Source organism: Fulmarus glacialis, unplaced genomic scaffold (genome assembly GCF_000690835.1).
Source record: "Fulmarus glacialis isolate BGI_N327 unplaced genomic scaffold, ASM69083v1 scaffold27311, whole genome shotgun sequence".
In the NCBI taxonomy this organism is placed as follows: Eukaryota; Metazoa; Chordata; class Aves; order Procellariiformes; family Procellariidae; genus Fulmarus; species Fulmarus glacialis.
Window position 1 is genome coordinate 11,879 of NW_009195155.1, and position 15,114 is coordinate 26,992.

The window sequence follows — 15,114 nt, forward strand, 5'->3', positions numbered from 1 at the left end:
TTCAGCAGTTTGGATATTGATGAAGACAAAACATGCTTTTTCATGCAATGTTTCCTTTCTTTTACATTAATGTAAAAATAAATCCTTTTTCTGTTTGGGTTATGTTTAGAATTCCCTTACTGCAACAGCAAAAAGTTAATTAAAACTGTCATGAACAAAAATCAAACTGATAAGTCTAAATTTAGGTCAATCAAAACAGTAATATACCTTGTATGTTTTAATTTGGATATTGAAGATAATGTGTGTTAACAAGCAAGGGAAATACTTTAGTAAATCTGTTCATATAAAGAAATATGCAAAATAGTCCTTCTATTTCTGTATTAATTTTACCTTAGATATAAGAGGATGCTCACTAAATATCCGACAATGACAGCAGAGAAAGTTGGGTTGTTTTGAATGAAGAGTTTGGTCCTCTGTTGTTTGTTTGTGGTTTTTTTGGGTTTGGTTTTTTTTTGTTTGTTTTTTTTCCTTAACAGTCTGATTTTCTCTCTTCTCAGTTTTCAATGGGTCCAGCAAATCATCGAAGGAGAAAGAACCTGCTCAGAAACACAAAAGCAAAGAGGCCACACCAGGGAAGGAGAGGAACAGCGAACATAAGGCTGAGAGCCGAAAAGACCAGGCTGCTGCTAATCACCATCCTACTACAAACACTGGCTCCTCTACGAAAGGGCTCACTGCTAACAACCACCACACTCTTCATAGATCGGCTCAGGACTTAAGGAAACAGGTAATGAGTTGTACTCTACTGTGGACACATGGGAACGCAGACTTTTAAGGTGCTAGCTCTGTTTTCCACTGCCTGGCACAGAGGGAACATGGCAATCCTTAAAAGGGTGCTCTGGAGACAGCAGGGAGTTAATTTTCAGTGAAAGAGAGAGAAAGAGAGAAAGAAGGAAAAAAGAAAAGTGGTACATACATAGGAAGTCAGTATGATGAAGCATGCTTTACAACCCTGGCTTTATATTATCCAGTGTATACATATGAAAGAGTAAAGTTCACATTGCTATTTATTAAACCTTTCTGACTGGCACTCTTGTTGGCCTCTCTGCTGACAGTGCCAAGGCTGGCAGCATGTGGAAAAATGAACTCCTTTTGTGTACGGCTGGTCTGCTCAGGTTATCTTAGAGGCTCACTGGCGTTGTAGAGAAGCTGACGTTACGCTCAGTGTCTTGTATTGCATGTGGGCAACACAAACCTTGGAGTCTGGGAAAAATGTTTTGCCCGATGCATAAAGAAGGTGCTCCGGGATATTGCCTCCTTCGCAGTGGACATACCAGGTGGGGAGAAATTCAAAGTTCTGTGTTACCTTGTTGAAAACTAGCAAAAAAATCCAGCAAGAGGTTTGTCTCAGCCTGACTTGGATTTGGGTGTGGAAGTTTAGCAGACCAATCATTCGGTGCTTGTGACTGGCGTTTGGGCACGATGCGTCTCCATATATTTTTGATGGTTGGATCAAAGGGCTCCTAAAATAGCAACTGTCAAATAAGTTTTTATAAAAGACTTTCAAAATCCCTGGTCAATGTCCTTATTCAGTCTGGGGCTGGGTTAGCAGGGTACCTGCTTTAGGGCAATGCAGTACAGAAAGCTTGCTGCACTTGCGCCTTTTTTTTTTTTTTTTTTTTTTTTCAGTGGTTAATTCTCAACAGGCCAATTAGAGATAGTCTTTATTTGCTGACATCTAAAGGATTTTCTTCTAAGTAGGCTGGCCTGGACTTCAGTGGAACTGGAATTGCCATCTTGTAGGGCCGTCAAGGCCTTAAATGGCACCTCTCAGTCATAGGCTTGGAAATTTAAAATGGCAAAAAGTAAAACAGTGTTTCTCTTGCCGAGGAAACCTTCCATGCCCTGTGCTTCAGTGATGTTTAGCTTCTCCTGAAATGCCTCCACTGGATTTGTATTACCTTCTAAATAAAATTTGAGATCCTGAAGACTATCTACAGTATATTTCTCTGTACCTCTGTAAGACTTCCATTCTTTATTCTCCCACATCAATTTTTGCTTATCTAGTCATCAGCTTGAATGCCTGCCGCCTTCTGCATCCTTTCGGCTTTCTTTTTTGTGATACCAGCATCCTATGGTCCTTGCTGTGACATGCTCTGCCATGAGCTCTTCATGTTGAACAAGTTTCCCAAAACGTAAGGATGCACTTCATACTTAATTATTTTAACTCACTCAAACACTTGTGTGAAATGCTTTAAAGTTGTATCATCAAAGTATGAATGGTTAAAATTCTTGTGAAAGTCAACTGCCATCACTTGTGAAGGTAGTTCTGGGAAGGGAAAATTCAGGTGTAGAAGAATTTTGTCCACGATCCAGGTGGGTTTTGCTTTGTAGAGTATTAGATGTTTTAAATTGTGCTATGTAAAACAGAGAGAAATTCTAAAGCAATGCAGTATAACCAACAGTCTCACCACACAGACACCTCACAGAGCGTGGTCCTCAAGCTTCAGAAAATAAGGAGGCTGTAAGTTGAGATGATGATTTTTTTTTGTTTGTTTGTTTAAAAGGTTAGGCATTTAAATTTTCTTCTGCAACCCACAGTAACATAAGTAGTTTCTTACCAATTTTAGTGAAAATGTGGCTGTAACTAATTAAAGGTGTATTACACATTTTGCCTGACAGAAAGACTTAGCTTTGTACAAAAGCTTAGACTTACCAGTTATGTGACATTGCTAAATTCCCTGCCCTTGTCCTGAGTCTTTGTTGACATTTTCAGTATTTTCCAAAAGGAGAATTGTTTTCCCCGGGTGCCAGCCACATGTTCCTCCTCCTTCCAGTATGTTTTTGCTCCTTGTTCACGTGCATTTACATGGTTCATTTATGTGTGTGTTTTTCTGTTGTTCAGTTTTACAGAAAATAAAGGCAGAACACTAGAAATTATCCGAGATTTTCTTTTTTCCTCTCATTCTTTCTTTCCTTTTCTGGTGTGCACTTGCACTTGTCACGTGTTCCCTCTCTCTCTTTCTTCCTCTCTTGCTATCATCTTCCCAAATCCCCTACTTCAAAGGGGTTGTGGGCAAAGGAAATGTAGTTCAATGGGGCCCTCTCTCGGCCTCATGTGGTAATTTAGCTCTGCAAAACTTGTACCAACACAGAAGTATTTTTATGAATGAATTTGAGATCAGTTGTATAACTTGAATTTGTTTGGGACCAAACCTGTTGTTGGTATTGCTAATGTTGCTGTTATTACTGTGGTTGTTATCCAACAAGTTGTTTGTTGGCTTTATTTTGTGTGTGTGTGTGTGTGTGTGTGTGTCTGGAGGGTGGATTCTAGGTGCCATGCGGAGGTGTGTATGTAGACCAGTTCAAATCCAACAAAAAATTGCTGCAAGACTATGTGCTGGTCCCATTTGCTTTTTAAAAGACAGCAAAATTTAAAATCTATCATACCATCTTTTACTGCAAGGCAAGTGTTCAGTAAAGTGGAGAAAAGAGTGGTCTGAAGACAAATATTTATGTCAGCAAAACTGAGAAGATAGCTGAAAAGCAAAGATAATAAATAAGATTATTCATATCCCTAGTTTCACCTTTAGCTCAAGACTTTGAGTCATGTAAGGCTAATGTCAATCACTTTGTTACTATTTGAATTAAATTGACTTCTTTCTTATGTGCTCAGTGTAAGCACTGCCTCGGGATGGAGCTGTGGCATAGACCCCCATTTGGTGAACCTGCGCACCTGGCAGTGTGGCCAATTTTTTAGGCTAACTCTGTGTGTGTATGTTTGGTTTGGGGGGACACATATCAACAGTAGAAAGGTAAGAAAATGCCTACCAAAATTTCATGTTTCTTTTGGTTCCAATCGTCTCATGGGTCCTCAGAGACAAGTACAGACCAGGAACGTGTAGGTGATGACTGACCAGCCAGAATTTCACATTTGTCAGTGTGAAATCCTGTATCCACCTGTTGCTTTGATGGTGGGCTATGACCACGTTTTTTGTTCCACTTGTTTCCAGCTGGAAGACATTTGTTGCAGCCTATTCCCATTTGAAGCGTGGTCTGTTCTGGTCTATGTAGTACTGCTGTATCTTAAACATTATGCTATCCTCTCTGAAAACACTTAAGATACCTGTGGGCATTTGGGGAGGGAAGAGGGAGAAGCATTTGAAAAGCATCGTGTTGTGTCTGCTCTAGAAAGATGATGGTCCTGAGGAAGTTTTCAGCAGTGTTTCTTTCTTGTGGGGTCTCCTTAGTTAGCAACCAGAAAGAAGTAAGTGAATTCCTTATGGTATTCTCAAAGCCAAGTGTTCTCTACTTCAGGACCTGTTCGTCATTGGAATAACTTCACGAAGTTTGAATAAAAACTCAAAATAGTGTGCTTATAATCTAGGATTGGAAGTTAGATAGCCGAAGCTTATGTACCTGTTCAGTTCAAGATTTGGCTCTGAGAGATCTAAGCTTTCGTTATGTGGAGGTATTCTAACAACTCTAAACAGTTGTGATAAGTTGCTGTTTTCTTAATGAATTCAGTTTTCCAGAGTTTTGTATCTTGGCAGTTTTAATTCTGGCCTAAAGCTGATGGTGCTGATGGCATGTTTTCCTTTGAAGAGGAGGAGCTGTGAGGATCTTGCCTTTCTCCATGAGCACTTTCTCCATGACTGCGTTTTGTTCTCAGGCCCCTTCCTGAAGGAGTGCCCTGGATGGCCCTTCAGTCTTCTGGTCACTTCTTCAAAAAAAAAATCATAGGAAGGCTGGAGTGACAAGGTACTTCTATACAGCCTGACTGCTCACTCTGAGATGTGGTCTTGACTGTACCTGACAGCACAGTAATACAGCTATGGCCTTCTGGAAAACCTCCCGTAGAGGAGACTCCACAACGTCCATTGACAGCTTCTTCTAGCATTCTCCTTTTCTACCAATGAGAAAGTTTTCCTAGTTGTGCCTCAGATCATCATTGTAGACAATTAAAGGTTTTTTTCTCCCGTTTTTCCCAGTGAGCATGGAAAGAGCATTTACTGTCTCTTTTCAGAGGAGCTCCTTATGCATTGGAAGACTGTTATAGGGTTGTCCCAGAGTCATCTCTTTCAGACTAAATAAGCCCAGCTACCTTGGCTTTTGAATAAAGATCATATTTTCCAAATACCTGAGCACTTTGTGCTCTTTTGGACTTTCTCCACTGTCTAAATTTTTCTTGCAGTGTGGGCCCAATGCTGGGTCCAGCTCTGCATAGGAAAGCCTGTGCTCCCATCCCTTGCTTTCGGCGTTCTTAATTGTAGGTCTCAGAAAGTGATTCGCGTGCTTTGTACTACTATCGCGTTTTGCAGCTCATTGTGGTCCCCAAATGTTATTCCTTTCCTACATGTATTTGATTTGTCCTTCCTAAAAATAGTACTTCCTCTTATTGTAGAAATGCTCTGAAATAAGTTCTTCAAGATTGCCTTTGATTTTGACCTTGTCTCCAGAGTGCTTACAGCCCCTTCCAGGTGTGTGTCAGTGGCAAATTTTACGATAATCCAAGTTACTGATGGAAGTACTTCGTAGAACCAAGGCCAAGACAAGTCCTTGCAGAAGGTCACCTGAAATGCCTCCCCCCAGGATGGCAGTGAACTATGACAACGATAACTTCTCTTGAGGAAGACTTTATTTAATCCCTTGTGAAGCCACTTGAGAGTAATTATGTCTAGGACGTGTGTCAGGAGCTTGTTTGATGGAACATCATGTGGGACAGTGACTGGAGCCCTACTGAAACAGAGGTGCTTCTTTACCTGCTCAGCCAGGTGTCTGTCAGAAGATGATTAAATTAGCTTGATGTGCTATTTTGGCAAAACTATGGATGTTTTTGTTTTGTTTTGTTTTTTTTATAATTTTTTTGTTTTTAACATTATCGTATTATCGTTTGTGTGTTTACAAATTAACTGTTTGATGATTTGTTCCAGAATGATTCTAGGGTTTAAAGTTAGGTAGGCTCTGCCTGCCCTCAACTTATTTCCAGGACCCATGCCCTGAGTCATCTAGGTACACTTTAGCTTGCTGGGGTTGCCTTTCTAGCTCTTTTGCTGAAATTGGTTATGTTATATATCTGGTAAGTATTCAGTCAGTGGTACTTTTGGTGAAGGCCAATGCAAAAGAAGCACGAACAGTTTAGCCAAACTGTTGCATTTGTTTTCCTTCCTTGTGTGGTGGTTGATCTCTGCTGTTCTTTGTTGTCATTATATTTTTAAGGTATTTATAAAATTTTTTCTGTTTCATTTTATGTCCCTTGCTAACTGAAGTTTCTTTAGCTCCTTGGCCTTTCTGATTTTACCCATGCATGTTTTTGCTGTTCCTATATAGTTGCCCTTAGTCACCTAATCGTGTTTCCACTTTTTACTGTGATTCTTTTCTAATTTTCCAGCCATTAGAGAACTTGTGAATAGGCATAATGGCCTGTGCGTTGCGCCCTTCCTCTGAGTGGGAATTGCTTTGGTTTGGGTTTTTTTCAGGTTTGTTTTGTTTTGTTTTTTGTTGGGTTTTTTTGTTTGTGGGTTTTTTTGGGGGTTTGGGTTGTTTTTTTTTAAGTCTGTTGTCCTTTCTCTTAGAATTGAAAACTGTTGTCACATCTTAGAATTGAAAACTCATTTCATGATCCCTGTCACCCAGATTACCTTCCCCTCCCAGTTCTCAATCAATTCTTCTCTATTAGTCTAGATGAAATCCGTAATCAATGTTCCTGGCTATTTATAAAGCCAGAGATGTTCAACTCTTGTTCTGACTGCTGCAGGCAGGAGGCAAGGTCTCAGCAGCTCTCTACCCATGTCTGCTTTGTGGCATGAAAAAGCGCTGTAAAAGTCAAACCCAGGCCTCCATTTCAAATGCAGAGTACTGCCTAAATTTCAAGGGAAATTGCTAAGTGCATTTCTGTTAGCAAGTGTTTGCTTTCCAGATGATACCTCATATGTCTTTGGAAAACTCAAGGTAAAAACTCACGTCATCAGTTAACTGGATTTTCCTTAAGTGTTTCTACCGTGGAACACAGGAAGGACAAGAATATGGATGGGTTTTAGAAGGGCATTACTCCTGCTCCAACTTTCGGAGCACAGAGAAAATGCACACAGTAAATGTGTGTATACACGTACGCGTGTGTGTGTATGCAGAATCCCCAGGTTCCAGTTCCTGCTCCGCAAGTCATTTAATACAAGACCATAGCATGATCTTTGCAGTTTCTATTTGATCCCTGTTTTGTAACATTTTATCCCTACTTTGGAAGTGACTACAATTCTTGCATTTATTTGAGAGAAGCTGCCATGCTTACTAATTTGGCAAGTATTTTGAAATCCCACAGGGAAGTATTATAATGTTGCAGGAATGGTGTTACTCACCTGAGTGCTGAGGAGGGGTGATTGTACTGTATGCTTTCACTTTGAGCACTTTTATCAATGTTCCTGATTTTTTGATATGTTTTTCTGCATTCACAGTGGTTTAAGGAGGTGAGAAGACAATGTTTAAACTTGTTTAAATACTGAAATTTGTTTGCATTTTAAACTTGAAATTCATTTTCTTAGTAGTGGGGCTTAGCTTTGGCAGTGCTGAGCCATCACAATTCCCTTCGAAGCTGCGGGTTGCTTTCAGTGCTTAACACTATTTTATAGTTAAAATGTAAATTTTACATTCATAGCTGGGTTTAAATGTCTAACAGAAAGCAGTGGAGTCCAGCAATTCAAAGTTGCAGTGTCACATTAGTGATGAATATGATGTAATAAAATGTATGTCAGCAAAACTGCCCAGATATCAAACTTTAAAAAAATACATTGAACTACTGTATACATTTTTATTTCAAATAATGACTTCAGCAACAAGATGCCTCCCAAGATTTAATATGTATGACAGACTGGATCCTTCATGGCCATCCTGATCTATTGGGTGCATAATGTGTTCAATATCTCTTTTTATATGTATGTATGTATAGACAGGTGGTTGGTTTGAATCTCAGTGTGTGTTTTTTGCAAAACGTGCCCATTCCAGTTAGAGTAGATAGTATACACTGGCTAGTTTGTCTGCTAAGGAGTAGTAAACTGTGTGTGCACTTAAGGGAAGTTGGGTGGGAGAGAGAGAATGTCTGAGGGCCAGAAAAGGAAATAATGAAAGTATTAGTTTGTAAATCAGACTACCTGTGTTTTGTGATACCATAACAGGCTTTCTGCTAGGCAAGGAAGGGGGGTAGTGCAAGCAAGAGACCTCACCCAGAGGCTTTGTACCCTCCAAAAGCAAGATTGGCTTTCTGGGGACTTTTTGGCTCTTTTTTTTTAAAAAAAAAATTCTATTTTATGTTTATTATAAATGCCCAGTTGCTCCTCTTGCCTGGGTGAAAACTGTTATGATTGTATGAAGGGGGGCCAGGAGTCAGGACTGCAGAATATGGTTGTCCAGCAACTGGGACGCCATGGCTGAGTGGTAACATTATTAATTTACTTCTGTTTTCTGTTTCCTTCCTTCTGCTCCCCCTGCAACACTCCTGGCATTGCAGGTTTCTAAAGTCAACGGGATCACTCGAATGTCATCTCCGAGTGCAAATGCAGCCAGTGCCAAAAAGATGAGAGAAGTCAGACCTTCACCGTCCAAAACTGTGAAGTACACTGCAACAGTGACAAAGGGAACTGTCACATACACCAAAGCCAAGAAAGAACTGGTCAAGGAAACCAAACTAAATCACCACAAACCCAGTTCACCTGTCAACCACACAATCTCAGGGAAAATAGAAAGTAGCAATGCAAAAACCCGCAAACAGGTGCTATCCCTTGGAGCATCCAAGTCTAACAATACCGCTGTTAATGGTGTAAAAGTCAATGGCAAGTTGAACCAAAAGACATGCACTAAGGAGGTGGGGAGACAGTTAAGGGAGGGGCTGCGCAATTCGAAGAGGAGGCTGGAAGAGACGAATCACATAGACAAAATACAGTCGCCCACCAAGAGAATGAAAGGGGCCGTCAACTTGGCAGAAGCTGCCAGCAAAAAGGCAGCTGTAGAAAAGCCTTTGCTGAATGGACACCTTAAAAAGGAAGTGCCAGAGAAGAGTTTGGAAAGAAATAGGCCGAAAAGAGCCACTGCTGGAAAGAGTATGCCAGGGAAACAAGCACATGGCAAAACTGAAAATGCCTCCTGTGAAAATCGTTCTACCTCTCAAGCGGAGTCCTTGCACAAGCCACAAGACTCAATGGGAAAGCACGAAAAGGGCAGTAGTAAGTCTGGGTGGGGGATGCTGGGGGAGATTCCCATCCTTAGGCCCTCCACCAAGGAATTTCATGACCCACTGATATACATTGAGTCAGTCCGAGCTCAGGTAGAGAAGTATGGGATGTGCAGGGTGATTCCGCCTCCAGACTGGAGACCTGAGTGCAAGCTAAATGATGAAATGCGGTTTGTGACACAGATTCAGCACATACACAAGCTAGGCAGGCGCTGGGGACCCAACGTGCAGCGGCTGGCCTGTATCAAGAAGCACCTCAAATCTCAGGGCATTACCATGGACGAACTCCCACTCATAGGTAAGGGCTGTGGTTTCATTGGCCTTTTGCCGCTGCTTGTTAGTGTCCGTACAACTTTATGCTCCGTTTGCCTTTATGCTTAACCGAACCCCTGTTCAATTAACACTGCAGAGCTCTGGATCTTTCTCTTTATCCATCGGTCAGGCACAATGCAGGTAGGTTGTCAGAGAGCTTTCCAGGGAGACTTTCCACTTTCCTCCTGCCAGCTCTTTATTTCACCCAGGGAAAAAAATGCTATGTGGGGTCCTGGTCTCCAGATTTCAGGATCTTCTCCTTTCCTTGCTTTTTATTTTTGTAGGTAGTACAACTATGGATATTGATAGCCTCGGTTTAAATGTTGCCTCAGAATATTTTTCGCACCTTTCCAAAGATGTTTTCCAAACAGGTTGCAATGCTGCCAAGCTTTAATACAAATATATTTTTTCCCCCCATTCCTTTAAAAGCATTTAACCAAGGGGGAAAGAAAATATCTCGGAACTGACTTCTATTTGGGTACTCAGACACTTAAAATTACGAATTTGCAGTGACCTGCTGACATTTAACAACCATTAAGTGTCAAGAATAGGCAGTAAAATGTGGTTGATTGCAAAATGGAGGTTTCATTATTTCTCCCAGCAGGTGTCTGCCAGGGCTAATGCCTGAGTGAGAATCACTTATTTAACAGAATTCTTGGTTTATGGTCTGCTGTCAAATATGACACGTGACAAAAAAGTGACAATAGTTTGTAAAAACATGACAACAGCAGCATACAAATGAACTATTGAATGAGCCACCTCCATCTCTACTGCCTTTGCAGCCATGACATAGTAACAAACTTGTGTTTTTAATTTTTGTTAACCCTTCCCTTTGTTTTTGAAGTGTTTTGAGTCAGAGCTCACAGGACCTGCATGTTGCAACTTGAGGCTAGAGTTTTGCCTTTGAGGCATTATCCGATTGGAGGCAGCTATCAACGCTAGATGGATTAAAGGACACACTTTTCTGTTTAAACTGTTCACAACACTTTTTTCCCTCCCGTTTTCAAACTTTATTTTATATCACATATGGTAAGTGAGTGAAAATGCATAAAAGCACACAAAGAGATTGCAGAGTTTTTGGTGAACCGATGCAGGGCACAACAGAGAAATGACAGATTTTAAGGAGGAGGAACGAGGTTTAGCACTCTGTTGCAATAGCCATGCAAAAACGTTCAAGGAAATCTGAAAATTAAAATCACTCAAGCAGCAATAAGTGAACATTTTGTATGCCTAATGTATGCAATGGTTGTATGCTAATAGAGAAGAATAATGAATTAAATTTACATTGGCAAGAGAGAGAAGAAAATGTGCAAGACAGCTCGATTAACGCTCCTGGAACAATGTTAACTTTTTAATGAAATACCTTAACTCGACATTAAGATGGCATTACTGTTAATTATTTGTATTATTTAAGCACCTAAGAGCCTAATTAATAGGCAAGGATTCTATTCTGCTGGGTGCCATATGACCAGAGCAAACAGTGGTCTCTTATAAAATCTGCATTGTATGTATCCTTTCTGCAGTTAATTTCCTACCTATCTTCTGTTTAAAATTAAAGACAAAATGGAGAAAAGAAGCTGGAGATCATCATATACAAAGATGAGAAATCTGTTGGTTCCAGAAGGAAAGATGTAAAATAATCTGTGGTGATAAATGCACACTTATTTAAGTAGACATGCATACATATCCCTCCTTTCAGGGCCAAATCACATTTCCATTGAAGTAAGTGGGAGTTTTGCCAACAACTTGTGTACTGCCAGCATTTGGTATTAAATGCATACCTGAAGATTTAAGATTTTTTTTTTTAAATGAGCTTGCTCACTAGGCAATTTAAAAATATTCCTAACTTAGTGAAATTAAGACAATTAAAAAAAAAAAAAAAGTCAGACGCTATTTCTGCATAACGTGCATGTCTCCTATTTAAGCCATTTTGCTATAGGTGCTTATAAATGGGGTTAAACACCACCACCACCCTTTTTTTTTTTTTTCTCCTTTCTCCTTCTGCAGCCTTTCAAGGAAGCTTTAAACAACATGCTTAGGTCAATCCTGGAAAACATCAGCCTGAGATGTAAATGCTTCCAAAAGTTATGACTGTGTGAAATGGAATTATAATCAAGACCATTTTGTAAACCTTAGCTGTAGCTGGCCCTACGGAGGATCTGCCAGATAAGTGAGGCTCTGGTTGAATGATGTGCTACTCGAGCTCTAATATTGCAGAGTGATTATGAGCGATCATTCCATGATGTGGGAGAAAATCGCATTTCTTAAATAGCTCATAAACAGTGTTGAAACTAGGACGTTAATCTGGGTGTCCCCCCGGAGAACACGTATAACGTTAAACCTGGACCACACTTCTTTCAAAGTTAGGACTATGTTACTCAACTTTATGTGGGTCGCTGAATCTATTGGGATGGAAAGCCATCTTGAATTATGCCTTCAAGCTTATTTGTGAACTGTGCATATAAAACACTAGACCAAAAAAGTAACAGCCTGTAATAAAGGCTAGCTTAAAAGTTATTTTGTGGGGAAGATTAAAGAGGAAAGAAAGAAAACATTTCAAACTTGTTTTTTTTTTTTCCAGTGGTGTTTACCTTTTCTCAGCTTCAAGACTTAACCATTTTGATCCCTCCCTCCACTCCCCCCAAAAAAAAAAATTTACTAAATTGGATATATCTGCTGCCCCATGGCCCTGCCTCCACCCTTGTCATATGCTCCTCAAAGCCTTACCCTTGGTTTTGGCTTTGCCCAGCGCTGTGCGGGCAGAATTAGCAAGCAGCCTCTGGCACTGCTCTGCCTTGGGCACAACTGTTGTCATCCCAAAATGTTGCACGCAGGTTTACACTGAGCCTCCCTCCTCACTGGATTGGCACAAGAGGTGGAAGAGGGGAAAGCAGAGAGAAGAAGGAAAATTGGGATCAGCTATGAAGCATCTGAGATGCAGCACCAGGGTGGTTTGAAGAAAGTAATACTGCTTGCACTAGCAAGCAAGATGATATGACTGGCCCTTAAGATGCTGTAGCTATACAGCTGACAGTAAATATTTACCATAATGCTGCTTCTTGCACTTCTCTGTTGTGTAATAGCATGTCTAAATGCTCTGAAATGGCTATGGCATAATGATTTTTTACTTTTCTCAAAGAAAAAGGGGAAGGAGAGACAAGGTGGCGGCAGTGATGTTGATGCAAGTTTTGTATTAATTTTCTTTTTTCCTTGAGCAGTGCCCTGTTGAATTGTAGGTGGTCTTTGGTCCGTTTCTTCACTCTTTCTACTGATGATTTATTTCTGTGCTTTGAGAGTATTTATGATGTTTCTTTTATTGTTCCTCATCTATTTGGCTGCTTTTTGTGCTGCAGTTTGTATAATCCTCTATTTTTATTTTTTGATTGGAGTGTGAAATGTGCTAGTCATCTTAAAATGTACAAAACCATAATGGAGTATAAAATATGGATGGCCTCAAACTGGAAGAATAATGTGTCTGGAACTTTTTTTATGCAGTTGCAGGCACCAACCCCTGCCTCCCTTGGGTTTTTTTTAAGGATTTTTCTACCTGTAGTGAAATTAATGATGTTACGGTGCTCCTTTTAAATACTAACTGTATTCAAAGTGTTGTGCAGACATAAGATAATTGATGTTTCACCTCCAGAAAGGATAGGTACTTATCTTTTCGATTGCCAATATCCATTTTGACACTTTTTTTGCTTCTTCCTGGTATAAACCAGATGTGGGACTGGTGGTGGGTGAGGGGAGGGTGGGAGTGTGCGGGCTTTTAAAGAGCTGGGCAACTCTCATCTCCCTGATCACTGGGTAATGACCAGGGGAAAGACGCTTTGTCAGGAGATAGCTGGGGGTGCTCTGAGAAGAGAAAGGAATGAAACTTAAGGAGGAGAGCAAATTTAACCATAGGGAAGGCTATTGAAAATAGCAAAATATGATCTGCTGAATGAATTAAGCTAGCAAAACAGTGGCGCACGCCTATCTTTAGCAGGAGGCGTACGAGACCGGGACAATCCTGCTCTGGTGCCCAGGTGACCGAAGCTGTATGGGTGGCACATCCCGTATGTGCCCAGTCTGGTAGCACGCTTGATGTGAGCCACCCGCAGCTTTCCTAATCTGCTCCTATGTTTCCCTTTCCCGTCCTCTGCTGCCTGGCACACGTGGACCGCAGGAGGCTGCGAGCTCGACCTGGCCTGCTTCGTCCAGCTGATCAACGAGATGGGGGGGATGCAGCAAGTGACTGACCTCAAGAAATGGAACAAGCTGGCAGACATGCTGCGCATCCCCAAAACTGCACAGGACAGGCTGGGGAAGCTGCAAGAAGCCCACTGCCTTGCTCTCCTACGATTCCCTCTCCCCTGAGGAGCACAAGAAACTGGAGAAGGAAGTCTTGCTGGAAAAGGAAATCTTGGAGAAGAGGAAAGGACCTTTGGAGGGACATTCGGAGAATGCCTACAAGTTCCATTCCTTGCCCCGGTTTGAGCCCAAAAATGGACTCATCAACGGCGTGGTTCACAAAAATGGCTTCCGCAACAAGTTAAAAGAGGTCGACGTCCCACTGAAGACGGGCAGGCGGCGGCTCTTCGCTCAGGAAAAGGAGACCACGAAGGAGGACGAGGAGGAGGAGGAGGGAGTTCTCAGCGACTTACACAAGTGTATATACAAGGTAACAAGGCAGGCTCTGCCGATTTTGTTTTGCAGAACTGATGATGCTGTTGTCTGGGTGGCATCTGGGTGCAAACCCAGCTGGCTGGGGGGAGCCAATGGCTGCAGTGCCACCCCGAAGGCAGCAGCGCAGCCAGCGGCTATCGGAGCTGGGCGGTCTGGTGGCTTTATTCTGATCTGCCTGGCTCTCCTGGGATGTCTGGAAAAGCTGGAAGGTGTTATTGTCATAACGAGATGCACTGGGCTCTGCCCCCCTTCGTCTCCTTGTGACAGGTTCCCTGAATAGCTCTGCCCAATTATCCTTGCAGACACAGTTTTTATTCTAATTTTCTAGTGACATTTAAAGTAATGTTCTGCTTTCTCATTCCTCCTTCTTGCAAGACTCTTGTTGAGTGAAGTAGTGCTCCACATCAAAACTAACATCACTAGAAATACTACTACATTTAGAAAGGGCAAATTGAAATGCAAACAATATTTTCATCCACGATGCCAGATTTTACTCAGCACTAACAGTCATATGGGCGCTTAGTTCTCCACATATCAAGTACATCCATTTACGAAGGAATGCTGACTCTTTCACTGTATTTTATTTGGCAGTCTCCTACTCTGGAGCAGGACTTGGCACTGCAACTCGCAGTGCAATTTTGAGTTGCACTGAATTGTGTAGCCATGCTCCGAGAGAAATATGGCGTTGAGTGTCTGTGCCCAGTAAAGGAATACGCTGTTCTTCCCCTTCCAATCTCACTTCCATCACCAGGAAATGAAGCCAGATAGCCCAAAGTCACTTATTGTTAAGCTATTTAGGGACTGCATGAGCTCATGACTTGAGCTTTAAAAACTTGCTTCAGGTTTCTTTTGCAGCCTGTTATGATTTGTCAGCCCAAAAATTCTTTTACTCAGGGACTCCAGCCTCAATCCCACCTTGGAAAAGCAATCTCTTTGCCATGCTGCTGTTGGAGAGAAGCTTATCTAATGACAGCAGC

The 15,114-nt window shown here is 41.4% G+C and overlaps 1 protein-coding gene across 1 annotated transcript in view; it reads left to right on the forward strand.

Annotated features, from left to right (window-relative positions):
• JARID2 (jumonji, AT rich interactive domain 2) overlaps positions 1-15,114 on the forward strand; it is a 50,523-nt gene that overhangs the window by 10,370 nt on the left and 25,039 nt on the right. The window contains 4 exon segments of the mRNA XM_009588016.1: positions 498-727; positions 8,441-9,458; positions 13,638-13,797; positions 13,799-14,132. Of these exon segments, the coding sequence (XP_009586311.1) occupies positions 498-727; positions 8,441-9,458; positions 13,638-13,797; positions 13,799-14,132 (1,742 nt within the window).